The following is a 12,016-nucleotide window of genomic DNA, read 5'->3' as shown; positions in this document are numbered from 1 at the left end:
ACCAACTGGCTGCAAATATTTCTAATTATAAAGTTCAGTCATGTCAACAAACTGGTTTCTGCAAAGATGCTGCAGACTTTAAAACACAACAGGATGCATGTTAGCTATTGACTAATGATACTGAAATCCTTGCAGTATCACATTTTTAATGTCAATTTTATAGGAACGTATAAATATACTTTGCTGTTCTTTCGCTTTGCTTTTTTAAAATTTATAATAAAAGAGTCTTTCATTTCTAAAGAGTCTTTAGAAAATAAAAGGTCAAATGTTACACCACATAACTCAAGACAGTTATGTTATCGGGCACACTTTTTCACCAGCCATCTTTTGTCGATCAACTGTTCTTCGATTAAATCTTTTTCTCGCGCTATATTGAAAACGAAATTACTATGGTCTTAACTCTAAACTCTAAAACCTGAATTTAACTGAAAGTTGCAGGAACTTTGCCAAACATATACATCCACATAGAAACTCGTTTTTCTTCTCATCCTGCCAAATTTGTGATCCTGAAATTGCATTTTTATGCAGGCCTTCCATCATCTGACCATCATTCCCAACCACCTGGACATCCTGTCCGACATCCTTCCCAACATGAACATCTTGTTGCTTCAGCACTCCAATGACGGGTAAATCTTTTGCTCTCAGTTGCTTTAAGTCAGTTTTTACCCAGTTAAAGATTTCCATTTATACATGGGTTTTATTTTGTTTTAGCTCTGAACTCTATGGGGGCTTCTATGAGACAACCAAAGCTCCAGACCATCCAAAAGCAAAGACTTCACCTCAAACAGGTTTTCTAATTTCCATCCTTTAATTATTGCAAAAGAAGACAATCTCAAAGGAAGATGTGCCAAATTATTTTTCGTACGCTAAGAAAACAAAATCATGCTTTCCCTTTGACCTCTTCCCCACTGGATGTGACAGTGAGTAGCTTACACAATTTATTGATTGTTTTATGTGACCTAGCTGCTGTGTTGGAATTGAGAATGTGTTGTGGCTGGACAGCAAAGAGAAGTTCATTAAGCAGAGAAGGCATTGAGGCAAAAACATCAGACACATGAAGAGAGAGAGAGAGAAATGCAGACGGAGCTCAGGGGGACCAATTACAAAGCCTGCATGTTTATGTGAGTGTGCATGTCTGACTGTTAGTCACTTGTGTTGTTGCAGGTCTGGTGCCACGCTCGCAGGTGGCAAAGGTTTCAGTCTGCCCGCAGGCACTGGGGGCACTTAGGGAGCAGACTCGGGTCTTTGGCCTAGAGAACAAACATTCAGTCCTGAAGGATGAATCCAGCCAGCTGGAGACGTCCGAGGTGCATCAGGTATCGCTGAGGCTTTTCTTTGGCCGTGTATTAAACAGATCAGCCCTTATATAAACAAGCTTACTCTGGTGTAATTCTTATCTCAAACATGTTTTTACCTAATGGGGAAACTTGGGACAGCTCATTTTTATTACCAAACTTCATGTAGCTGAATAGGATAGTAATCAGCAGTGAGAAGCAATAAATTCTGAATAACAATAAAGAAAACTGCCTTCACTGTCTGTCTTGTTCTCACACACAGAACACGACGAGAGACAGAGAGTTGGAGCTTCACTTCGGAGAAATAGTAGAAAAAATGGAGGCCTATTTGAATCCTCTTCTGTCTCAGTTTGATTTCCCTTTCACCAGGTGACCTACAAAAAATATGTATATACTTCTTGTTGTATCTCAACTACAAACTTCAATGTTTCTCATTGAGTTTTTAATTTGAAAAACAAACATAAGGTGCTGTGTAATTGTGAATTTTAGGGAACTATAAGCATCCTTTTAAACATTTACAGTGAGTAAGAATCTGAAAAGTGTCAGGTGCATTTGTATTCACAAATTAGTTGTTGCTGTTGAAAACCATGTATTTTCCTTCCACTTGGCTTGTTGCGTAAAATCTCATTAAAATACACTGAAGTCTGTGGTTGAAACATTAGAAAATCTCATAAAGTTCAAGTGGGTTTACAAAAGACACTTGAAGTGCCAGTGGGAAGTTTTCAAACCCTTTAACCAGTTTAAGCATCATTGTTTTAAAAGATCAGATCAGAGAACTGTTTCTTTTGATAAATATCATTTGTGTCTTTTAGTGACACCCAGGTTTAAGGCAGAGACATGACTGATGAAAGGAATACATTACATTGTCTGTTATCTATGGCTTGTAAGATGGGGAGCCATATTTTTGGAAGACTGGCAGCATTTTCAACTTTTTGTAACAAATTCTTGAAATGCAACATGAAAATCTGCATTTTGAAATGACTGCTTTATGTGTATTATAAAATAACATCACACGTAAAATTCATCGAGCTTGAAGAAATTCAGAAAAGGTTCTGCTGGCACTTTTTAGCGTTCTAAAGAGTATTTTTCTGTTTCTGCTGATTGTGATCCCTATAAATGCTTTATTCTGCATTTCTGTCAGGAATATAAATATTTGTCTTCCTTATTCTTCCATCAGGTCCCAGACTATCACTCCACCCATCTCTGACAACGAGCATAAGCATGTAAAAGAAGAAAAATGTAACTTAGGTAAAGTGTTTAGTGCCACTTGTATTTAGCCTCTTTCAAATACAACATCATGTGAAATAAGTTTCTCCTTAGACAATCTGAAAGGTGATATTGTTGCTATACATGTGCCAATATCTTAACATTGAATGTTGATGACTTCTAGGACTCTGCCAAAGTCACAACAGAGAGTTACTACTGTGTTACTATTTTATAAATACAATTTTTAAAGTCATAATACATATTTGAAATGTTTTTCTTGCAGTTGACAATGGAGAACATTTGGTGGTCCTCGCTGACAGGAAGTTGCTCGAGTTGCCTCTGGAAGCGCTGCCTCTCCTTCAAAAGGAAGGCCTGGCTTCTGTGTCTCGAGACTTTTCTCTGCAGCTTTTCTTCAGTCGTCTCAGTAGAGAACAAATCCTGAAAGGTATGAAAGATACATAGAGAATAGATTTCAGTGCTGGTTTAAGATGCTGGTACAGTTTCAGAAGCTTGTGTCACTTCCAAGATGGCACTGCATTTAGCTCGACATGCCTTCCTTAACTCTGACCAGGTTCCTGGTCATGTGTTCCTCTCTCACATGTTTGCTGCTTGGCCTGTGGGAAATTGTAAACAGGAGATCTTTTGGCTTTCTATCTATATTTTGTCTGTTTGTATATATATATATATATATATATTATATAATATATATATATATATATATAATATATATATATATATTTTTTTTTTTTTTTTTTTTTTTTTTTGCTTAATCAGTAAAATCGTCATTTGAAAACTGCATTTTTTAATTATTTAGGCATTTTTTTGTTTGATTTTGAAGTCTGTTTGATAATCTTAACCATGACAAGAAAAGAAAAACCTTAATAAATATGTAAATGAGACATAGTACTTTTGCATCCTGGTATTTCCTGTTGAGCAATAAATATAAACTGTATTATTTTGTAAGAAACTCTCTCCTTAGACTCAGAGAGACTGTTTTCACTTTACTTTTAGACATAGAACAGTTCCAGTGAATAAACTAATCAGATTCAGAGTTTCAGACTGTGTAGTCAGAAATCAGCATTTGAATGTACTACCAAAAAGTTGATAACTTGTTTCAGTAACTGGGAGCTCGGTGTAAAAACATTTTGGACTTTAAAATACCCATTACTACCAGTAAGAACTCCTGTGACAAACTAAGCTGAAGTGTTTCACCGTCGGCTGAATAATTACTGAACTCGAATCTTAGTGAGAAGTTCATCTTGACATGTGCAAAGTATGCTCTGAAAACATTTACACGACTGTGTGTGAGAGAATGCAACAAATTATGCAACATTGCAGCAGCATCAATCATGCATTTCAGTCTTATCTGATGCAATCTCTGCGAAACATTTTCATATGCTTTGGCTTATTTGGACACCAATTATAGTTTTAAGGGTTATTATTCATTCTGTGTATGTTTTCAGTATTGGTTACACACTGCATAAATGAACAATTATAACTGAAGCTACTTGTTATCTCTGTTTGTAGACAGGTTGTTTGTTGACAGGTTGTAAAGACTAATGAAGTGATTTTTTATTAAATTTAAGCAAAATATTTTTTCCCAGTTTGTTTTTAAACTTTTATTCTAGACATATTTCTGTAAAGCCACTTCCCAAATATGAAACAGCTTTACATAATGCTTTAGGTCCTTTAGGCAACACGTTAATTGATGTAGAATACGAAGCAGGTGGAATACAAGCTCCCATCCTGCAGATATCTGCACCACTGGAAAGTTTGGATCTTAAAATGCTAACAGTGAAGGTGTATGTGTGTGTGACTTAACAGTTCCTCATGCTTTAGAAAAATTACAAGCTTTATCCATCATCCTGTGTTTGTGTATTTATCAATCACTATCTAAATGCGACATAAATGACAAAGTTGTCATTGTTATTTAGTTTTTTTTTGTTTGTTTTTTTTCCCACAAAGTTAGATAGATGGCACAATCTAAAATCTATTTTCTTTTAGGAATTTATAAAACTAAATACACAAGATTAGTTTATATCTTTATGTATAATGTATTCTCTATACTGTTGCATCCACAAGTGAAAAATAATCATACTTTATTAAACAAGAAAAATTTTCAATTGCATTTCTTAATGTATCTATTTAAACAATTTAGACAGTTTTAATTAAATTAAATATAAAGAGTGAAATGAAGAATCTGTTTTAAGTTTCAGAGGAAGATGGAGGCAGCCTCCTGCAGACTACCTTTACCAACACTCCTAAATAAATGCCACTGACTTTGCAAATACATTCTAAGGAAGATGTTTTCCGTCTTTAATCTGTCCAAAAGCTGTGTAAACTAGCCTGCAGACAAGTGTGTGTATTAACTCTGCTTCCTGTTTGTTGTAGTTGAAAGTGACAGCAAAAAGGAGACCAAGACCAAAGGTGGCAAGGGAGCTCAGAAGAAGGGAGTTAAAGGCAAAGCCATCAAAGTGAGTTTGCTAAATTAATCCAGGCTTGCCAGATACAGACAGTAATATAACTTTTCCCTGCTGTCAGCGTTGCCACTTATTTAACTTCCTTACGCCTGCCTTTTAAGTTCAGCTTTTCAATCAATTACATAATGTGTTTTCATAAAGATCTTGTTTGGAGCCTCAAAGAATGTTTCCGAATGATGTCATGCACTAGTTTTATGTTTTGTTTTGTTTTTTCATTTCCGCTGTTTTTCCCTTTGAGTTCTTTAACTCTAACCTTTAGTGTGGTAGTACTTGCATATTGCCTCATGTTATACTGACAGATGTCATAGATGTTTGTGCATATGTGTAATGCATCAGTCGATACCTTGTTTTTAAATTCAGTGTGTCTTGTGCCACCTGTATGTGTTTTTGTGCTGTATGTGTTAATAGTTTGTTGTTTACACAGACACCTGTCAATCCTGTGTTGCCTTCCTACACATTCACAATGGACACAACAAACTTGAAATGTATCCTTTCTGATGAAGCTGAACTTTTACAAAACATTACATGTGACTTTATACTTAGAAATGTTTCTAAGGTAAGGACATTTCTATATTGATTTTTACATTTTTAGGAAAAATTAATTTAGCATGAATGAAGAACAGAGACATCTTCTACTGTCTTTCATGTTATATGTGTTTGCACACGTTTGATGAACCAGGCATCCAGTAAATTATAAGTTGAAAAAATAAGTTGTTTCCATGTTTTTTCTTTTAATATCAAGAAAAATGTAAACAATTCCCTCTTTTATATACACTTAAAACCAAATTCATCTATTTGTCTGGTGGATTTAGGTTTAATGTGGTCTTTCAGCTTTGCCAAGATGTTTCTTCTTTCTGGATTTACTATAAATATTTTTGAAGTAGCCCAGCCAGATTTCCAACTTGATCAAAAATTATTTGGACGGAGCCAAAGATTGGGCTCATGGTGAGGTTTCACATTTTACGCTAATCAAGTAAATATGTCATCAAAATACCAGAAACATCTAAGAAGCTGTTCATAAATCAAAAGAAGGGACCTACTGTTGTAGTGCCAACAAATATTTCATCTACACTTATATAGTTGTATGTACAGTTTACCCCTAAATTATTGGTATGTCTCATATGTTTAGAGTAAAATCATTTTTCTTCAACCAAACTATTTGTTCAAAAGATGATAAAAACAGTTGAAGGAATATCAATTTATCAATATCTTTTTTTTATTTCATGTCAAAACTAATCCATTCTCCTCTCAATAATCAGTGGAAAAATCATTCTTGGCATCCCAGCAATCAAACTTTTTTATAATTGAGTGTTTCCAAGAGTATTTTTATTTTTTGTTTTCGGTGATCGGATCCATCTCTTTGAGGTTGGAATGCCTCAAGCTTGTGCCATAACTGCCTCTCTGTAAACATATTCATACATTTATTAAGCATACACTGCTTAATAAATGTCTCTCACCCCCCAAAACTAGTTCAGTAGTAAGTATGAAGTGTTTAAATGAAGTTTGTCATATTTTTACCTTAAAATACCTTTTAAAGATATTGTTGACCCTTACAAGGAAGGCCAGGGTGGTAAGAAATCTAATTTACACTGTGTAATAATTATATATTATTATAATTATAATAATAATAACACTATGACAAGACTAAGGGTGTATGTATGAATGTATGCTCTGTAAAAGAATGTATTTTCTTTCGGAGGCATCATCTTCCAGCATGTTAGAGAGTAATCGCTGTAAAAAAAATCTACTAATGATACTGCTATTTATGATAAAGACAGAATAACTACAGAATTAACATTTTAAGATGTCTTCATAGTGATTAGCATTAGAAAATGTTGACTCCTACTTTAAAGCTGAGATTTACTAAAGTTAGCCAGCGTTTCAGGATCTGGCATTTTCCATCACAGAAGCTGAATGTTCAAAAAGATAAAAGAGCAACTTTAATGAGCTCTGTGTTTCTGTTATCTGCTGAAGTTTCACTGTCTGAAAGCCGCAGTCTGACATGACTCCACAGAAAACTGATGTCTGTTACCTTTGTGTTTCCTCTGACTTCATTTCTAATCGCTGATCATACAATTTGGAAACTTTGAGTTGTTTCAGTCACTAAAAGCAATCAAGCCAAAAAGTCTTGCTGTTCGTGTCACCTGTATGGGTGGGTATGTTTGTGTGTACTGATCAGAAAAAGATGTTTTCAGTTTCCAACCAACCTTTCACCGATCTGGGTCATTCAAGCTGAAAATCATCCTGATTTGCCAATTTCTCTTTCTGTCTCCAGTAGTGAGCATCATTAGATAAAAGTAACTTAATTCCTTAAGTTTTCCATCTTGGTGTTGAGAGGCCAGATGAGACCAGCTTGACTTGTTTTCATGATCTGGTTCTGGTGGGTAATGGTCACCCAGGTTTGCCACTTCAGGAACAGATTCATATTTCCTGCACTCAACTCCCAAACTGTTCAAAATGTTATTTTCATTAAGCAAACATTGGAAGCACGAACATTTAAACAGTATTGTGTGGTTTGCAGATTAGAGATACAAGGTACTGTATCTAAACTTTGTTTTTTTTTTTGTTTTTTTTTAACACAGAAAGGGCCAAACTGACTTCAACAATGAAGGAGGTTTTAGAACACCACAAGCATCATCTCCCTCATCTGTGGAAGAACTTCTTCAGCAGACCCAGGTTTGAAACCTTTTACTGAGATTATCTGTAACATATAAAGTAGAACGACACTTGCTCTCCACTAACAAATGTTCACATATGTTAAGTCTTTTTGAGATGGAGCAGGTCCTGTCCAAGTGCAGTGCCTTCATTTACATGGGGATGGATCCACTGCTGGTGAGCATTCCACCTGCCAAAGTCGCAGCCTTCAATCTAACAGGTATTGGACCCAGAACATTTCAGTTCATAATTTTTCCTCTGTGTTTGACAATAGATATGTATTGCAAATGTGGGAGATCAGTGATTAAATATCTTGACTTGAGGTGCTCTGTATGAACCAAAAGCATAAACAAAAATAATGCAAACAACAAGGATGAGTTTAGCTGAACTATTCATGTATTAGATTTAATGAAATAACTCGTGTTTAGTAATAGAATAACTGAATGCTAAAGAATGAACTGATTAAATCTGAAGTAAATCTGCAAGCTCTCCACTTCGTAAGAAAACTTAATTCAGACATGACAATCTTACATTGACGTAGTGCATAAAGCATGCAAACATGAATATCCCTAGAATGTGCAAAGTCCAGCCATTGTATTTCTCAAATTTTAAATATGCTTGTTAGTGGTGTGAGGAAGTAAAGACCTCTTGTTTACCGTTTTAAGCAGAAGGTCAAACTGATGTGGTTTTAAGACATGAGGTTTTTCCTTTACATTGTCAAGTTTGCTCTGCTAAAAAATAACTGGAGGATACAGATTTATCATCTGCAAAGAATGACTTGTGCCCTTGTTGCTGCTGCATGTAATTAGTTATTTTAAGGATTTCTAATATTTTTAACCTTAATTTCTCAAGATGAAACATTCCCAACACTTGGTACAGCAACATGCTTTAAGCAAATAAGAACAGAAAGCAAGACTAATTTCTGTTGAATTTATATGACAGTTTGATAAATCTGTCCTTTTAACAAGCACATCATTTAAACATCTGTGGTTTAGATTTTATGTTAATATACATAAACTTCTATTTTTTATGAAGAAGTGTTCAAATCTGTTTTTCATTTAGTTTTACTTCCTGAAGCAGACGTGGTTCTTGGTTCTTCAGATTTTTAATCCCTTTAACAACTGTTGACGGTGTTCATTAAAAAATTAAAAAACATCCTCGAAACTTTCACCTTGTTTTATTGAGCTTAATAACACCATGGAAATGTTTTTAAAAAAAACATTTAAAATTGAGATGGTTCACTGTGAAAATCAAAATTTCTCTCTGTCCCAAAGCTTAAAAAAATTTCAAAATAAAGATTTACCTGTTAGAACCTGATAGCTATCAAAAAGCCTCCAAAAATGATCATAGCATCAAATAAAGATAGTCTACAAATATTTCTAATTTTCCAGAGTGATTGGCATAGTGTCAGGCCTGACTGGCTTGTTGCCGCAGGCCGGACACATGGGCCACCCAGCAGTCTGGCGTTAGTGCTGCTAACTATAGTGTGACCGTCAACATGGACTGAATTGCAGCTGTTTCTCAACAGCATACACTGTCAATATTATCTGTCTGGCAATTAGGACATGGCACAGTTAGATTATTTTTAGCCATCTGTAAATGAAATGGGTTTTATCTCCATTTCCTTAACGCTCAAAAAGCCTCAAAGGATCAGATTTTTGTACACTATGCAGTGAAAACGTATTAGTTCACTCTAAGATTTAGGGTGATGGAGGATTTGTGATGTTTTTGTTGCACTTTATTGAAAATAGTTTTTCTGATAATGGCGTTTCCTGTCCTCAGAGTGCCGCATGGCTCTGCTCTTTGACCGGATTCAGAGCAAAGTGAAAGTCCTCCCATCAAACAATGAAAGTCAAAAGAGGTATTTAATATTCCCAACCAATTTTTATTTTTTTCATTTAGTCTGCCCTCATCTTCATTAGTGGCTTTGTTTTTGTGTTGGCGATATTATCATTGTGTTTTTTTTATGTGGTTAAAAACTTGCCTTTGTCTCCTATAGTGCTGAACTGCTGACCTTGGAGAATCCCCTGGAGACCGCCCTGTTGTTGAGTTTGACTGGTGTTGGCTGCATTGTCCTCAACCAGTGGCACAACACTCTTAAACAGAAAGCACAAGATCTTACTGCTGTGCTGGACAGTACGTGTTAAATTTGTGCTTTATTTCCTCATGTTTCTGTTGCCGCTGTGCACACACCCAGGAGCTTCTCTTTGGAGGATATCAGTGTTAGGTTGCAGCCAATCAATGTTGTCATTGCATATTTATTGGGACTCCTGGTTAAAATGAGTAAAAACCTTAAAGTTGCACTATCTAACTTCTATAATGTTGTGACAATATGGTGTGAGGTAGGTAGTCTGAGAAAAAATGTAACCCCTATGCCTTCTCCCAGTGCTATCTAGAAACAACCAATCACAGCCAGGAGGTGTGTCTTAGCGCTGTCAATTACACCTTCATATAGCGCTGCTCATTTTCCTCCCACTCCCCCTTTGTTAGCATTGCCACCGATGATGGATAAACGGTTTTCCTGTGACAATTAATTGTTTCTCCGCTATTAGCAGCAAATACATGAGATTGATTGACAGCGCTGAGATGCTCCAGCTAGCTCTGGTTGGTTGTTCTTGGTAGGAACGATTCAGGAGTGATGCATTTCTTCAGATGGCGATAGCAGCTCAGGGTAAAGGTGAAGGAGTTCGACAGATTATCTGTCTCATAACAACATGGTGAGAGTTTTAACAAATATGTAAAAAACATTTTTTATATATATAAAAGTTACAAACTGTATGTTTTAATAAATTCAGATTGTACTCCATTGGTGAATTCTCCCTCTGAAAACCCGATCTTTAGTTTTAAGACAGAAGCGAAAGAGAAAAATACATTTCATGACGTCTTTTTCAAGATTTTTGGGTTCTGACTTTCACATAATTTTGTTATCTCCCTCCAGAGTTTTTCCATAGTTTGTCATTGTTTGTTGCAGATATGCTGAGGGTCAAAGAGACCTCTGGCCATGCAATCCATGCTTTGAAGGGACGGGAGCATACCAATATGTCACATCACAAGGTCACAGAAACACATGGTACTGTGCACTCCACTCTCAACCTCAGTCAGCCTCACACTGTCATGTCTGTTAGTTCATTATATGTTTGTGCATCACACCAAGTATAAAAGGTCTACAGACCTCTGCTAAATCCTGCCAAAAAAACAACCTTGATTAATCATTTCAAAATTCTTTGTGCCTTTAATTTGAAAAACCAAAAATCTTTGAAGAAAAATAAAAATGCATACCTTCAAATCAACAAAATAATGCCTTTATAAAATAAATTTTAAGTTTTAAGTAAGGCCTATCTGGTATTTAGAACTAAAATTGACAGAAAATCTGTAAGATCTCCTGTAGACGGTGGGAGATTTTCTCACAGTGTAAAAAATAACATTTGTAGAGAAGAGTATGCAAATTTAAGGTCTTAACAGTTACTGAAAGATGGAATTGCATCCAAATGTAGTTCAACCAGGTATCCATCAAGCATGCACACACTCCGTTTCACCCATTTTCCCTGATCAGTTGTATGGGATAAATGTTTTTTACAGCTGGAAAAAGTTTGAAATCCTTTCTGACAGTTTTATTTCATCTATTCTACAGACCTTTTTTTATTTCTACTGTATATATGACTTCTCTCCAGAAAAATACTTTACATAATCATTCCAGTACCAGACATTTTTTTTTTTTTTTTTTGCAGATCAAGATCTCAGCGCTGACTCAAAGGACAACACAGTTCAACACTCTTCAGCTCTCACCCCAGCAGCCTACAATTGCATTCTCTATGGCCTTCCCAACTACATTGTCCCATAATATACTGTAACGTCTCAATGTTTCCTCCACATTTCACAGTTCAAAATGATTGCAAGCATAAATACCTGAGAGATTTTCTTTTATTGCTTTATATGATGCAGTAAAGCTCCTGTTATATGAAGGGTTTAAAAGTTTCATTAAAGATGATCCTGGAATCTTTGCTCATGTTCTCCACTTTGCAGTTTTATTACTCAGTTCTTTTATTGCTCATATGACGCACAGCAGATGTAAAATACAATATCTAACTTTCCTCAGCTCAGAGAAATAAACTTACAGCTCTTTAAAACTCACTGTAGATGAATTTTCTTGTAATATCAAAATTTTACACCTGAACTACAAGCTCCAACTTTGTGATAGGTCTCAGTAAGTCTCATTATATTGTAAAATAAAAAACGCACGTTTTGCTCAGAATGCCGATTGGCTCTGCTCTTTGACCGGATTCAGAACAAAGTTAAATGTGTTAAGTATTTTACTGTTCACTATATACAGAAGTAGTTCACACTTTTGCCATATGTAAGCAGTTTTCTGCACAAATCTAT

General features: G+C 35.5%; 1 protein-coding gene across 6 annotated transcripts in view; it reads left to right on the top strand.

Annotated features, from left to right (window-relative positions):
- Nucleotides 1-11,647, top strand: part of cfap46 (cilia and flagella associated protein 46) — a 54,930-nt gene extending 43,283 nt beyond the window's left edge. For 4 of the 6 annotated variants that reach the window (XM_015060836.1, XM_015060837.1, XM_015060838.1 and 1 more), the window contains 15 exons: nt 529-626; nt 712-788; nt 1,165-1,316; nt 1,558-1,664; nt 2,473-2,543; nt 2,785-2,946; nt 4,893-4,976; nt 5,404-5,466; nt 6,519-6,551; nt 7,564-7,657; nt 7,744-7,856; nt 9,419-9,497; nt 9,636-9,772; nt 10,608-10,706; nt 11,365-11,647. In XM_015060836.1, the coding sequence (XP_014916322.1) occupies nt 529-626; nt 712-788; nt 1,165-1,316; nt 1,558-1,664; nt 2,473-2,543; nt 2,785-2,946; nt 4,893-4,976; nt 5,404-5,466; nt 6,519-6,551; nt 7,564-7,657; nt 7,744-7,856; nt 9,419-9,497; nt 9,636-9,772; nt 10,608-10,706; nt 11,365-11,477 (1,482 nt within the window). In that variant the 3' untranslated portion in view covers nt 11,478-11,647. Of the gene's footprint in view, nt 1-528; nt 627-711; nt 789-1,164; nt 1,317-1,557; nt 1,665-2,472; nt 2,544-2,784; nt 2,947-4,892; nt 4,977-5,403; nt 5,467-6,518; nt 6,552-7,563; nt 7,658-7,743; nt 7,857-9,418; nt 9,498-9,635; nt 9,773-10,607; nt 10,707-11,363 lie in introns of all 6 variants that reach the window. The other 2 variants (XM_015060833.1, XM_015060835.1) reach the window with 2 other exon arrangements.
- Nucleotides 11,648-12,016: the final 369 nt, after the last annotated feature.

This window comes from Poecilia latipinna, unplaced genomic scaffold (assembly GCF_001443285.1).
Source record: "Poecilia latipinna isolate Pla-1442-1.1 unplaced genomic scaffold, P_latipinna-1.0 Scaffold1748, whole genome shotgun sequence".
Lineage (NCBI taxonomy): Eukaryota > Metazoa > Chordata > Actinopteri > Cyprinodontiformes > Poeciliidae > Poecilia > Poecilia latipinna.
The sequence above is the reverse complement of the archived record's forward strand: the minus strand, read 5'-3'. Positions and strand labels throughout refer to the sequence as shown.